Raw genomic sequence first — 12266 nt, 5'->3', positions numbered from 1 at the left:
TTCATCTGATAAGGATGACAATACCCTGAAATTAAAGCTGACCGTCTTCACTTTAACTTCATGGTCATAGCCTTTTTTTCCAAATCCAAACTTTTGGTATATAGAGCCAAAAGAAGAAAAAAAATGCTTCACTGTCCCAATCATTAATTACAGAGGGCACTGTTGGTGCAACTTCAATGTTGTTTGAGTTGCTTTTAGTATCACTAAGTTAGCTTTAGAGGATTTTACTGCAACATTGCTCACTGCATCCAAGTTGCTTGACATAGATGTTTCAAAGAGCTGTCAGTCAAGGCGAGCTCATGAATACAAGCTCCCCACCCACTCAGCCTGTTGTTTCAAACTTCCTGGTAGTTAGCCATGAGAGAAAAAGTACTTTTCAGAATGACTTTTCAGGACCTGTAAAATAGGAGTATATAACTCCAGAATGTTTCTGAAAACGTCCCCCAATCAAATCGTAAAAACACAGACTATGCTTTTTAATGCTCTGGCATACAGGGACGCACACACTCGGATTCCCGCAGGCAGGCAGGCAGGCACACACACACCCACACATATATGGATGATCGCAGTTAGGCACGCACACACACACACACACACACAGCGGGAGTTGAGACAGTACTTACAGCATCTTTTGGCGGCCTCCACACACAGCTCCTCAGCGGTGAAGCAGTCTTTGAGGAACTCCAGCGGGTGAGTATCTGGTAGGTAGAAATGAATCTCCAGACCTCTCATGGTCACAGTGACGGGGCCCTCGGCCCTCCTTGACCTCCTCATCTTCCCACACAGTTGCCTGCCCAGCTCCATCACCCCCAGACTTGGCATCCAGACTCTGGAAGGAGGGAGAGGGATGGTGACTTGGAGTGGGTAAATGTGTCAGGAGTGGGTAATGTATTGATCCAGAGGTGAGCTCACTGTAGCAGCGATGCAGAGTCCTGTATACCCTGATGACTCACGTTCCAACATGGGCTGCCCCCAACACACACACACCTACTGAGGCGACGTCATTCACAACACACACACCTACTTAGATAATCTCACCAAAGCAAACACACACCTCTTGAAATGTCATTCACATACCTTCATAGATTAAATCAAAACACACACACACTCCTCTACCAAGGTAACCCTATTAATAACACTCATGCCCACTGAATTGATGGCATCAAGAACAACCACAGAATTATAATTACTCTAGCCATGTTATTTCTAAGAGCACAACACGCTCTGTGGTCCCATGACGTGACAAGCCAAGGACAAGAGAGTTGACCACTGTCCCCTTTACCCATCTCTCCTACTAGAGGAAGAGAGGATGATGGGAAGAGAGGAAGAGAGATAGTTCCCCTCTGCATGCAGATCATCCCATTACTTCTCCCAGCAGCGTTTCCCCTTCCTCTAGAGCGGCGCAGGCAGCACCCCCAGTGGCTCGGACACAGCTTGTTTCATAACAGCCCTTACCAGCCTATCGCCCATGGCGGCGGAGCTTGTTTCATAACAGCCCTTACCAGCCTATCGCCCATGGCGGCGGAGCTTGTTTCATAACAGCCCATCGCCCATGGCGGCGGAGCTTGTTTCATAACAGCCCTTACCAGCCTATCGCCCATGGCGGCGGAGCTTGTTTCATAACAGCCCTTACCAGCCTATCACCCATGGCGGCGGAGCTCTGATCTACTGACTGATGACGGGATCAGCGGGGTCACAGTACACACACACACACAACATTTACACAGGTGGGCCAATTTGTAACTTTTTTTCACTAATTGGTCTTTTGACCAATCAGATCAGCTCTGAAAAAGATCTGATGTGAAAAGATCTGATGTGATTGATCAAAATACCAAGTATTGGGAAAAAATATATCAGAATTGGGCTGCCACACACACAAACAAAATAGGCCTACATTAATCATACATATCTCCACTGATAGGAATATAACAGGACATAAGGATTACATTAAATATGTCTATGCGGAATATAACGCATCTCAACATAAACTTTTCAGAGGAGACTGCGTGAATCAGGCCTTCATGATCAAATTGCTGCAAAGAAACCACTACGAAAGGACACCAGTAAGAAGAAAAGACTTGCTTGGGCCAAGAAACACGAGCAATGGACATTAGACCGGTGGAAATCTGTCCTTTGGTCTGATGAGTCCAAATTAGAGATTTTTGGGTCCAATACCATGTCTTTGTGATATGCAGAGTAGGTGAATGGATGATCTCCGCATGTGTGGTTTCCACCGTGAAGCATGGAGGAATAGGTGTGATGGTGCATTGCTGGTGACACTGTCTGTGATTTATTTAGAATTCAAGGCACACTTAACTAGCACGGCTACCACAGCATTCTGCAGCGTTATGTCATCCCATCTGGTTTGCACTTAGTGGGACTATTTTTTGTTTTTCAACAGGATAATGACCCAACACACCTCCAGGCTGTGTAAGGGCTATTTGACCAAGAAGGAGAGTGATGGAGTGCTGCATCAGATGACCTGGCCTTCACAATCACCCGACCTCAACCCAATTGAGATGGTTTGGGATGAGTTGGACCGCAGAGTGAAGGAAAGGAAACCAACAGATGCTCAGCATATGTGGTAACTCCTTCAAGACTGTTGGAAAATAATTCCAGGTGAAGCTGGTTGAGAGAATGCCAAGAATGTGCAAAGCTGTCATCAAGGCAAAGGGTGGCTACTTTGAAGAATCTCAAATCTAAAATATATTTTAATTTCTTTAACATTTTTGGGGGTTACTACACGATTCCATATGTGTTAGTGCATAGTTTTGATGTCTTCACTATTATTATACAATGTAGAAAACAGTAAAAATAAATAAAAACCCTTGAATGAGTAGGTGTCGACTTTTGACTGGTACTGTATATAAAAGTACTATGTATGCAAAATGTATAAATAAAATGTATGTATACATAGCAACAAAGCTGTAAAAACAAAATGTGTGTGCGCCAAAGAGGGGTTAATAAAACATTTTATATATATATATATATATATATATATATATATATTCTAGGAACTATAAAATAACAAAAAAAAAGGAGAGACTAGACAACATGCAACAATTTTTTAAATATTACGGAGTTACAGTTCATATATGGAAATCAATCAATTGAAATACATTCACTAGGCCCTAATCTATGGATTTCACATGGCTGGGAATACAGATACAGTGGGGCAAAAAAGTATTTAGTCAGCCACCAAATGTGCAAGTTCTCCCACTTAAAAATGTGAGAGAGACTGTAATTTTCATCATAAGTACACTTCAACTATGAAAAAAATCAAGAAAAATCACATAGTAGGATTTTTAATGAATGTATTTGCAAATGATGGTGGAAAATAAGTATTTGGTCAATAACAAAAGTTTATCTCAATACTTTGTTATATACCCTTTGTTGGCAATGACAGAGGTCAAACGGTTTCTGTAAGTCTTCACAAGGTTTTCACACACTGTTGCTGGTATTTTGCCCCATTCCTCCATGCAGATCTCCTCTAGAGCAGTGATGTTTTGGGGCTGTTTGGGCAACTCCCTCCAAAGATTTTCTATGGGGTTGAGATCTGGAGACTGGCTAGGCCACTCCAGGACCTTGAAATGCTTCTTACGAAGCCACTCCTTCGTTGCCGGGCGGTGGGTTTGGGATCATTGTCATGCTGGAAGACCCAGCCATGTTTCATCTTCAATGCCCTTGCTGATGGAAGGAGGTTCACTCAAAATCTCACGATACATGGCCCCATTCATTCTTTCCTTTACACGGATCAGTCGTCCTGGTCCCTTTGCAGAAAAACAGCCCCAAAGCATGATGTTTCCACCCTAATGCTTCACAGTAGGTATTGTGTTCTTTGGATGCAACTCAGCATTCTTTGTCCTCCAAACACGACGAGTTGAGTTTTTACCAAACAGTTATATTTTGGTTTCATCTGACCATATGACATTCTCCCAATCTTCTTCTGGATCATCCAAATGCTCTCTAGCAAACTTCAGACGGGCCTGGACATGTACTGGCTTAAGCAGGGGGACACGTCTGGCACTGCAGGATTTGAGTCCCTGGTGACGTAGTGTGTTACTGATGGTAGGCTTTGTTACTTTGGTCCAAGCTCTCTGCAGGTCATTCACTAGGTCCCCCCGTGTGGTTCTGGGATTTTTGCTCACTGTTCTTATGATCATTTTGACCCCACGGGGTGAGATCTTGCGTGGAGCCCCAGATCGAGGGAGATTATCAGTGGTCTTGTATATCTTCCACTTCCTAATAATTGCTCCCACAGTTGATTTCTTCAAACCAAGCTGCTTACCTATTGCAGATTCAGTCTTCCCAGCCTGGTGCAGGTCTACAATTTTGTTTCTTTGACAGCTCTTTGGTCTTGGCCATAGTGGAGTTTGGAGTGTGACTGTTTGAGGTTGTGGACAGGTGTCTTTTATACTGATAACAAGTTCAAACAGGTGCCATTAATAGAGGTAACGAGTGGAGGACAGAGGAGCCTCTTAAAGAAGTTGTTACAGGTCTGTGAGAGCCAGAAATCTTGCTTGTTTGTAGGTGACCAAATACTTATTTTCCATCATAATTTGCAAATAAATTCATTAAAAATCCTACAATGTGATTTTCTGAATTTTTTCCCTCATTTTGTCTGTCATAGTTGAAGTGTACCTATGATGAAAATTACAGGCCTCTCGTCTTTTTAAGTGGGAGAACTTGCACAATTGGTGGCTGACTAAATACTTTTTTGCCCCACTGTATGCATCTGTTGGTCACAGATACCTAAAAACAAAAAAATAGGTGCGTGGATCAGAAACCAGTCAGTTTCTTGTGTGACCACCATTTGCCTCATGCAGCGCGAGATATCTCCTTCACATAGAGTTGATCAGGCTGTTGATTGTGACCTGTGGAATGTTCCACTCCTCTTCAATGGCTGTGTGAAGTTGCTCGACATTGGCGGAAACTGGAACACACTGTCGTACGTCGATCCAGAGCATCCCAAATGTGCTCAATGGGTGACATGTCTGGTGAGTATGAAGGCCATGGAAGAACTGGGACATTTTCTGCTTCCAAGTATTGCGTACAGATCCTTGCGACATGGGGCTGTGCATTATAATGCTGAAACATGAGGTGATGGATGATTGGCATGACAATACCAAACTTTGTCCAAACATTTCAAACAACTTTCCTAATCCAACTTTAGGTATTTTAAAACGTAAATAATCTATAAAATGTAAGACGGGATAAACTGCGTTCAATAGTGGATAAAATGAAAGTGGAGCGAGCTTCAGGTCACGCGCCCCAAACAAAACAGTACACTTGGCTATACACCCAGAAAGGAAATGGCTACTTCTTCATTTCTCAAAAGAAAAACATCAACCAATTTTTAAAGACTGTTGACATCTAGTGGAAGCTATAGGAACTGCAAGCATATTTCTATTAAAACAGGCTTGCCATAGAAACCAGCTTCTGGGCCTGAGTAGCAGGCAGTTTACTTTGGGCACGCTTTTCATCCGGACGTGAAAATACCACCCCCTATCCCAGAGAGGTTTTAAGCACACTGAAAACTTTTTCCCTAATAATTTGCCTAGGCTGCTCCTCTTCCGTTGGCACTCAATCAAGGTGAGAGATGTAGGCTAATCATTGATGTGTGTATAGTGTGATTTAAGGTAACATTTAAAATGGGGTGTTTCTATATGCATGAAAAAAATACATACGGTGCCTTCAGAAAGTATTCAGACCCCTTGACTTTTTCCACATTTTGTTACAGCCTGAATTTAAAATGTATTCAATTAAGATTGTGTAGGCCAGTGATACACACACACACACACAATAATGTCAAAGTGGAATTATGTTTTTTGAAATTTACAAATGTATAAAAAATTTAAAAGCTGAAATGTCTTGAGTCAATAACTGTTCAACCTCTTTGTTATGGCAAACCTAAATAAGTTATATGATTTTATTATTACTACCTCATCTCTATACCCCACACATAAAAGTATATGTAAGGTCCCTCAGTCGAGCAGTGAATTTCAAACCCAGATTCAACCACAAGGACCAGGGAGGTTTTCCAATGCCTCGCAAAGAAGGGCAACTATTAGTAGATGGATAAAAAAAACAGACATTGAATATCCCTTTGACCATGGTGAAGTTATTAATTACACGTTGGATGGTGTATCAATACACCCAGTCACTACAAAGATACAGGTGTCCTTCCTAACTCAGTTGCCAGAAAGGAAGGACACCGCTCAGGGATTTCACCATGAGGCAAATAGTGACTTTAAAACAGTTGCAGAGTTTAATGGCTGTGATAGGAGAAAACTGAGGATGAATTACTCCACAATACTGGCCTAATCGACAGTCTGAGTGAAAAGAAGGAAGTCTCTATAGAATAAAAATATTCAAAAACATGCATCCTGTTTACCATAAGACACTAAAGTAAAACTGCAAAAGAAATGTGGCAAAGCAATTAACTTTTTGTTGTGAATACAAAGTGTTATACTTGGGTCAAATCCAACACAACCCATCACGGGGTACCACTCATCATTTTTCAAGCATAGTGGTGGCTGCATAATGTTATGGGTATGCTTGTAATCGTTAAGGACTGGTGAGTTTTTCAGGATAACATTTTTAATGGAATGGAGTTAAGCACAGGCAAAATCCTAGAGGAAAACCTGGTTCAGTCTGCTTTCCACCAGACACTGGGAGATGAATTCACCTTTCAGCAGGACAATAACCTAAAACAAGGCCAAATCTATACTGAATTAGCTTACTAAGAACAGTGAATGGTCCTGAGTGGCAGTTTTGACTTAAATCTGCTTGAAAATCTATGGCAAGACTTGAAAATGACTGTCTAAAAATGATCAACAACCAATTTATAGTGCTGGGCGACTAACCGAAATGTCAGTTGACCGACATGTGTTGAATTATTTGAATTCCATTTTGTTCAGTTTTTTTCTGTGAGCTCAATGCACACATTGCACAGTTCTCTACGGATAAATCAAATACAGCCTGAACTGTCTGATGTAATAGGGAGTTGTCATTTCCAACTATTCTACATAGTTTAGCTCAGAAAACATTACCTACAATGATATTTGTATGTTCACAGATGAAATTTAATGTTTCACGCATGACTTTTCTTATGATCCTGACAAATTATGCATGGATTTTCTTACAAGCCTAACTATGTGTAAATTCAATTTTTTGGCAGCTATCTGGCTCCATAAACCCTCGCTTCTCTTATATCGAGGCGGAGTTGGAATTTAATGACTGGTGGCAGCAACAACATTGTGTCAAAATTAGTTGGTTCTTATAAAAAATGCTATTTCTGAAAACCCTTAGCAACATGTACCTATGTTTGTACTGTACAAATACGGTCCTTCCGCGGGGTGTTAATTCATAATTTTAATAAACTTTAAGTGAATACAATCACCGACTTTTCCCTCGCTGCTCATAACTACGTAAACTGAACTCCAATTGGGTCCGTGCTATTCGGGTTCCTTGGGATGTCCCTTGCTGTGTTCAAGCGTTCGTCGGAACAAGGAAACTCGGAAAAGTACGACTTTCTAACTGGTTGTAGTTATACACGTGCAGTTAGTTATACATTGTAGTTGACATTTTAAATGGTTACCGTAGAGATTAAAGCTGCAACATGTAACTTTTGAGCGAACCGTTATAGATCTGCCATTCTCATTTAAAGCAAGTCCAATAAGCGGTAGAACTGTTCTATGTGCGCCATTTCTATGCTTTCCGTTCTTCAGTTTTTGCGTCTTTTACTTTCGGGTTTGTACAACAGCTTCAAACAGCTGAAAATATAATATTTTGGGTTGTGAACAGCGGTTTAGATGGTTCGATTGGTGTTCGATGGTGTTTTGTCACAAACTTTAATTTGGCGAGCTATTAAAATTGGTGGAAATGGTGGAGCAATGTCTGCATATTGCACATTTAATGTACGGGTTATGTACGGGTTAAAGTTAGGGCTATGGTTTAGGGTAGAGACCTCCCAAGGATGCCGGATAGCACAGACTCAATTTAATCTCAGTTTACATTGTACGAGTAACGAGATAAAGTCCGTGGTTGTATTCGCTAAAAGTTTTTATTGGGAGTATGAATGTCAGTACCCCGCGGAAGGAACGCAGTTGTACAGGACAAACATAGGTACAGTTAAGCGTTTTCAGAATTGACATATGTACAAGAATCGACTGACGGTGACTCAATATTGTTGCTTGTAAATCCCGCGACCAGTCATCAAAACTCAACTCCACCTCGATACAAGAGAACGGAGTTGAGGGTTCCTCAACTATGAAATCCTGTGCATTTGTAACAGCCCGCAATAAGCAGGTGTGAATCTAATAACGATTCTAGTTAAAAGAATATCAGCGGCTTGATGGCTGGTATTTTACTCAATATCAATTTAAAACAGATTGTATGTGTTTTTTACTCACCTAGCCGTTAGCAAGCTAGCCAGATGGCAAGTTTACTTCCGTATCGGTCAGTTCGTAGATCCAGAATATAATTATCCGTTGTGAAACTATAAAGACTGAGTTGATCTTGACAAGAAAATATCCTTAGTCATGTCAATATTCCAAACGAATTTGTTTTTGCCCGACGAGTTTCTTTCCTTTCTGGTCGAAAGCACATACATAATCTTTCTAGCTAACCCTTCCTGTCAAGTATCGTCCCTATTCCCGAAAATAGTGCATCATGCTCAGCTTCACGCATTCTGATTGGTGCATTACTCCTTCAGTCAAGTGATCCTTTAGCCCACAGACACTGTCATATATGTTGTTAACCCTAGACTGGAGGGAGCAGTAAACTGAAGGAAATCACATCCATTGTAGTGTGTGTGTGTGTGTGTGTGTGTGTGTGTGTGTGTGTGTGTGTGTGTGTGTGTGTGGAGATAATACAACCGTCCCTCATCTTTCATGGGTCTTAAAATCCACACAAAAGGGTGTGAGGTTATTATAAATGTCACAATTTCTGTTGCCATGTAGGCTTTTGGGAGTTATTTTCATAGTAATGTTCTATGTATATTACTCATGTAATACACCATGCACAGTACCCTGCCCAGTACCCTGCCCTGAACCTTAGACACTGCTAGCAAAACTGCTAGCAAAACTGTGTATGTGACCAATAAACTTTGATTTGATTTGATGCATACATTAGTCTAATGTGGATTCGATACCCAAAAATATATATATACAGTAGATATATCTTGCCTCTTTAACAGGCACTCAGTGTCTGGTATAGCTCAATACAAATGCACCGAGACTCTAAAAGCATTTCATTATATAATTTGCAACACATGGAAAAATCAATTCCTTCTAACTGTTACAGTAATATCACTTAGATTTGCATGTCAAAAATCCATCAGTTGTGGGTTACAGGAAACATTGATTGTCCTTGGTGAGGAACACCCCATTCACAATTGTGTTTGTTTCTGACCATCTTCATAAATGATTTACATCTTTAATTAATAACCCTTTCTCTGTTCAAAAGATGGGAAAGGGCTTTTTCTGTTGCAATTGAGATGTAATAAGGAATTATGCTCCTCCATTTCTTTCCCATCTGATCATATTTCAAAATATGATCATCAACATTTCTTATTTACAGTATTGTCACGTAGTCCAAAAAGGAGGCCAACTGTCAAATGGAAACTGACATCCTCGTAGTGAGGTGGGAGGAAATAGAGAGCCAGGTCTTTTAAGATGGTCCAGTCTGTCTGTAGGAGAGGGACTTCCCGTCCCATATCTGATGTGTTACAAATGTGTTCGTTTTCCAGGAACCGTGGGCAGAAATTTCCCAAGAATGTTGTCGTCACTGACACAATAAGAAAGTGCAAGGTGTCGGCCAAATGTATTACAAACCTACCATATTAAAACTAACTTTTAAAAATACTGTATACAGGTAGGCTAGTAAGTATGTGATACATGCTTACAATTTTTTTTTTTATTACATTCTATATGATTAATAGAACCATTCATATGTAACAGTCCCAAAAGTGTCAATCACAGAAGTGCTTATAAAGTAGTCATTATGAGACTGTGGTGCTGTAAGTGTGAATGATGATTTGTTATAGCTTCAGCTGGAACTTCCAGGTTCACAGATATCCTCGGGGTCTCCAGTAAACTGAAAGGCAAGGGAATGCCATTACAGTGTAGTGAACGAAAAGCAAAAACCACAGGTCACCGTTAGCAAACCACTACATTCTCACAGCTATAGGAGAAAATAAAACATTGATTTTCAAAATAGGGATGTGAAACAGAAGGCGACTTTTAACTACAGTTCTTTGTTTCCCAAATTTCTCTTGTCAGTGGTTTTATTATTTACCAGAATTGATTTTCCACTGATTGCCATATCTCCAAAGTTATATTGTGTGATTAGGGTGATTCAGGAACCTTTTTTTATCCTCAAAACCATTTAAAACTTTGATCTGTCCAGTTAAACTGAACCGTGTGGATTGATATCTGTTGTGGTGAGTGAGTGGAAAAACATGTATGGGCAGAGAAAGGAGAGCGAGCGGGATAGAGAGGAGGGTGGGGGCAGACAGAGAAAGGGAGGGGTAGAGAGAGGGGATAAGGAGGGAGGGGCCAGAGAGAGGGTGAAAGATGTGATGTGACCTTTTGTTTGTCTGTGAGGGGATTTCCGCATTGACTTCCTGTATTGCTAACATTCTAAGGACATGTGTCAAACAGGAGTCTTATTTAAATACCTTTACTTATATGTTGTTATTTCTATTATACAATCATACCAAAAATGTATTATTAACTTTTACAAATGTGTTTGTATTATTTATTATATAGAAATCTAATCAGAGTTATTAATCAATTTGAAAATGTGATGTTTTTATTTGAGATATTTTATATCTTTAATTATCAATATTTTCACACAAAACATCACAGGCTATAATGTCTTTAATAATGCATTTTATTTCTGGAAATGTAATTAAATTACTGTAGTGGCCCCACACTTGAGTATTATAAATAACATGACTACATATTATTTTCAGTTTCTTTCTGATTTATTTGCATTTAATGAAAAACATGAATGACTCAAATGCTATAAAAGAAGAATTTGTTCACTTTCAACTTATGACATAATACATCATACACAAATTTTAGTCAAATACAATAAAAACATTTAGGCTATAATCATACATTTTCTAATTATCCAAATATTTGTATGTGGTTTTAAAAAATGTAAGTTGGAGACACAACATTGTAATATCCCATATGTAATTATTTCAGAGACACAAAAGTTCCTCCCTTTTTCCTTCGCTGCAGCACCAGTTCCCTCCCTCCATCCATCCATCATCACATAGTCAGTGGGTCAGGTGTGTCAAGATGGCAGCCATCCTTCAGTTATCACAGTACTGTACCTTTAAAATGGACAGCATCAGCACAGTGATAACTGAACCAGGGCAGCCTGGATGTCAGATTTAGCAGACAGGAGACATGAGCCAAGAGCCAGGGGCCCAGTCAGTCTGAGTTGCAGCACAGTGACGGTACAGCATCAGCAGTGGTGGTGGCAGTGCAACCAAACGCCCTGCCAAGGTGTCAGGATGCCATCCGTCTTCATAATACCAGGCCAGGGTCAAAGACACACACAGCACTGGGAGTCCAGAGCAACAATAATACCCCACAGTCAGTCACACTGTTTTATTGCAGATGGAACCATGCTATAAATAGGGGGGACAGGAGAATGAGAAGACGCTGTATAATATAGGGTCGGCAGGTGGGGGTGCCTTTGGAGATTATGAAAATATGCTAAAACCATAAATCATGTTTGTACTCATGTTTTCCACAGTCTCTAATTACATGAATGAGAACACATTCTCATGCAGAAGTAATGTAAACAGGCTTCTCTATACTATAGGTTACACAGGGAACTGCATTTAACAAAACCTGCAAATCTTTGTAATTATTCACAAGAGATAATTATGCATGTGCTATGAATTCAATACAGTCATTACATAATTCTAGAAAGGTATTTTACTACCATGAGTACGATGTCTTTCTCACCTCATATGAATGCAATCCCAATATCATACATGTGTAACAGCTGTAGTGTATCATCTTTTTCCTAAACTTTTTTGAACATGTCTTTTTACAGGAATAACACCGTGTTAATTGGTCGACGCCAGCACTGTTTACCCAGTACAGTGTTTGAACTGCATAATTTATACCACAGAGCTGACGTAAGACTTGTTATGATTTCTTGGGCTCCGCCCTCAGCGCGCGAAGCCTCTCCAGCAGTCCAGTCGCGTAGTCTGATCGCAGAGACTCCTCCCTAGCTCT

At 40.4% G+C, this 12266-nt stretch overlaps 1 protein-coding gene across 1 annotated transcript in view; it reads right to left on the bottom strand.

Annotated features, from left to right (window-relative positions):
- Window positions 1–8848, bottom strand: part of jak1 (Janus kinase 1) — an 80855-nt gene extending 72007 nt beyond the window's left edge. The window contains exons 1-2 of the mRNA XM_036978622.2: window positions 8415–8848; window positions 624–829 (exon numbers count right to left, since the gene is read on the bottom strand). Of these exons, the coding sequence (XP_036834517.2) occupies window positions 624–822 (199 nt within the window). The 5' untranslated portion in view covers window positions 823–829; window positions 8415–8848. The remainder of the gene's footprint in view (window positions 1–623; window positions 830–8414) is intronic.
- Window positions 8849–12266: the final 3418 nt, after the last annotated feature.

Source organism: Oncorhynchus mykiss, chromosome 5 (assembly GCF_057628025.1).
Source record: "Oncorhynchus mykiss isolate SJ-2025 chromosome 5, ASM5762802v1, whole genome shotgun sequence".
Classification (NCBI taxonomy): domain Eukaryota; kingdom Metazoa; phylum Chordata; class Actinopteri; order Salmoniformes; family Salmonidae; genus Oncorhynchus; species Oncorhynchus mykiss.
The sequence above is the reverse complement of the archived record's forward strand: the minus strand, read 5'-3'. Positions and strand labels throughout refer to the sequence as shown.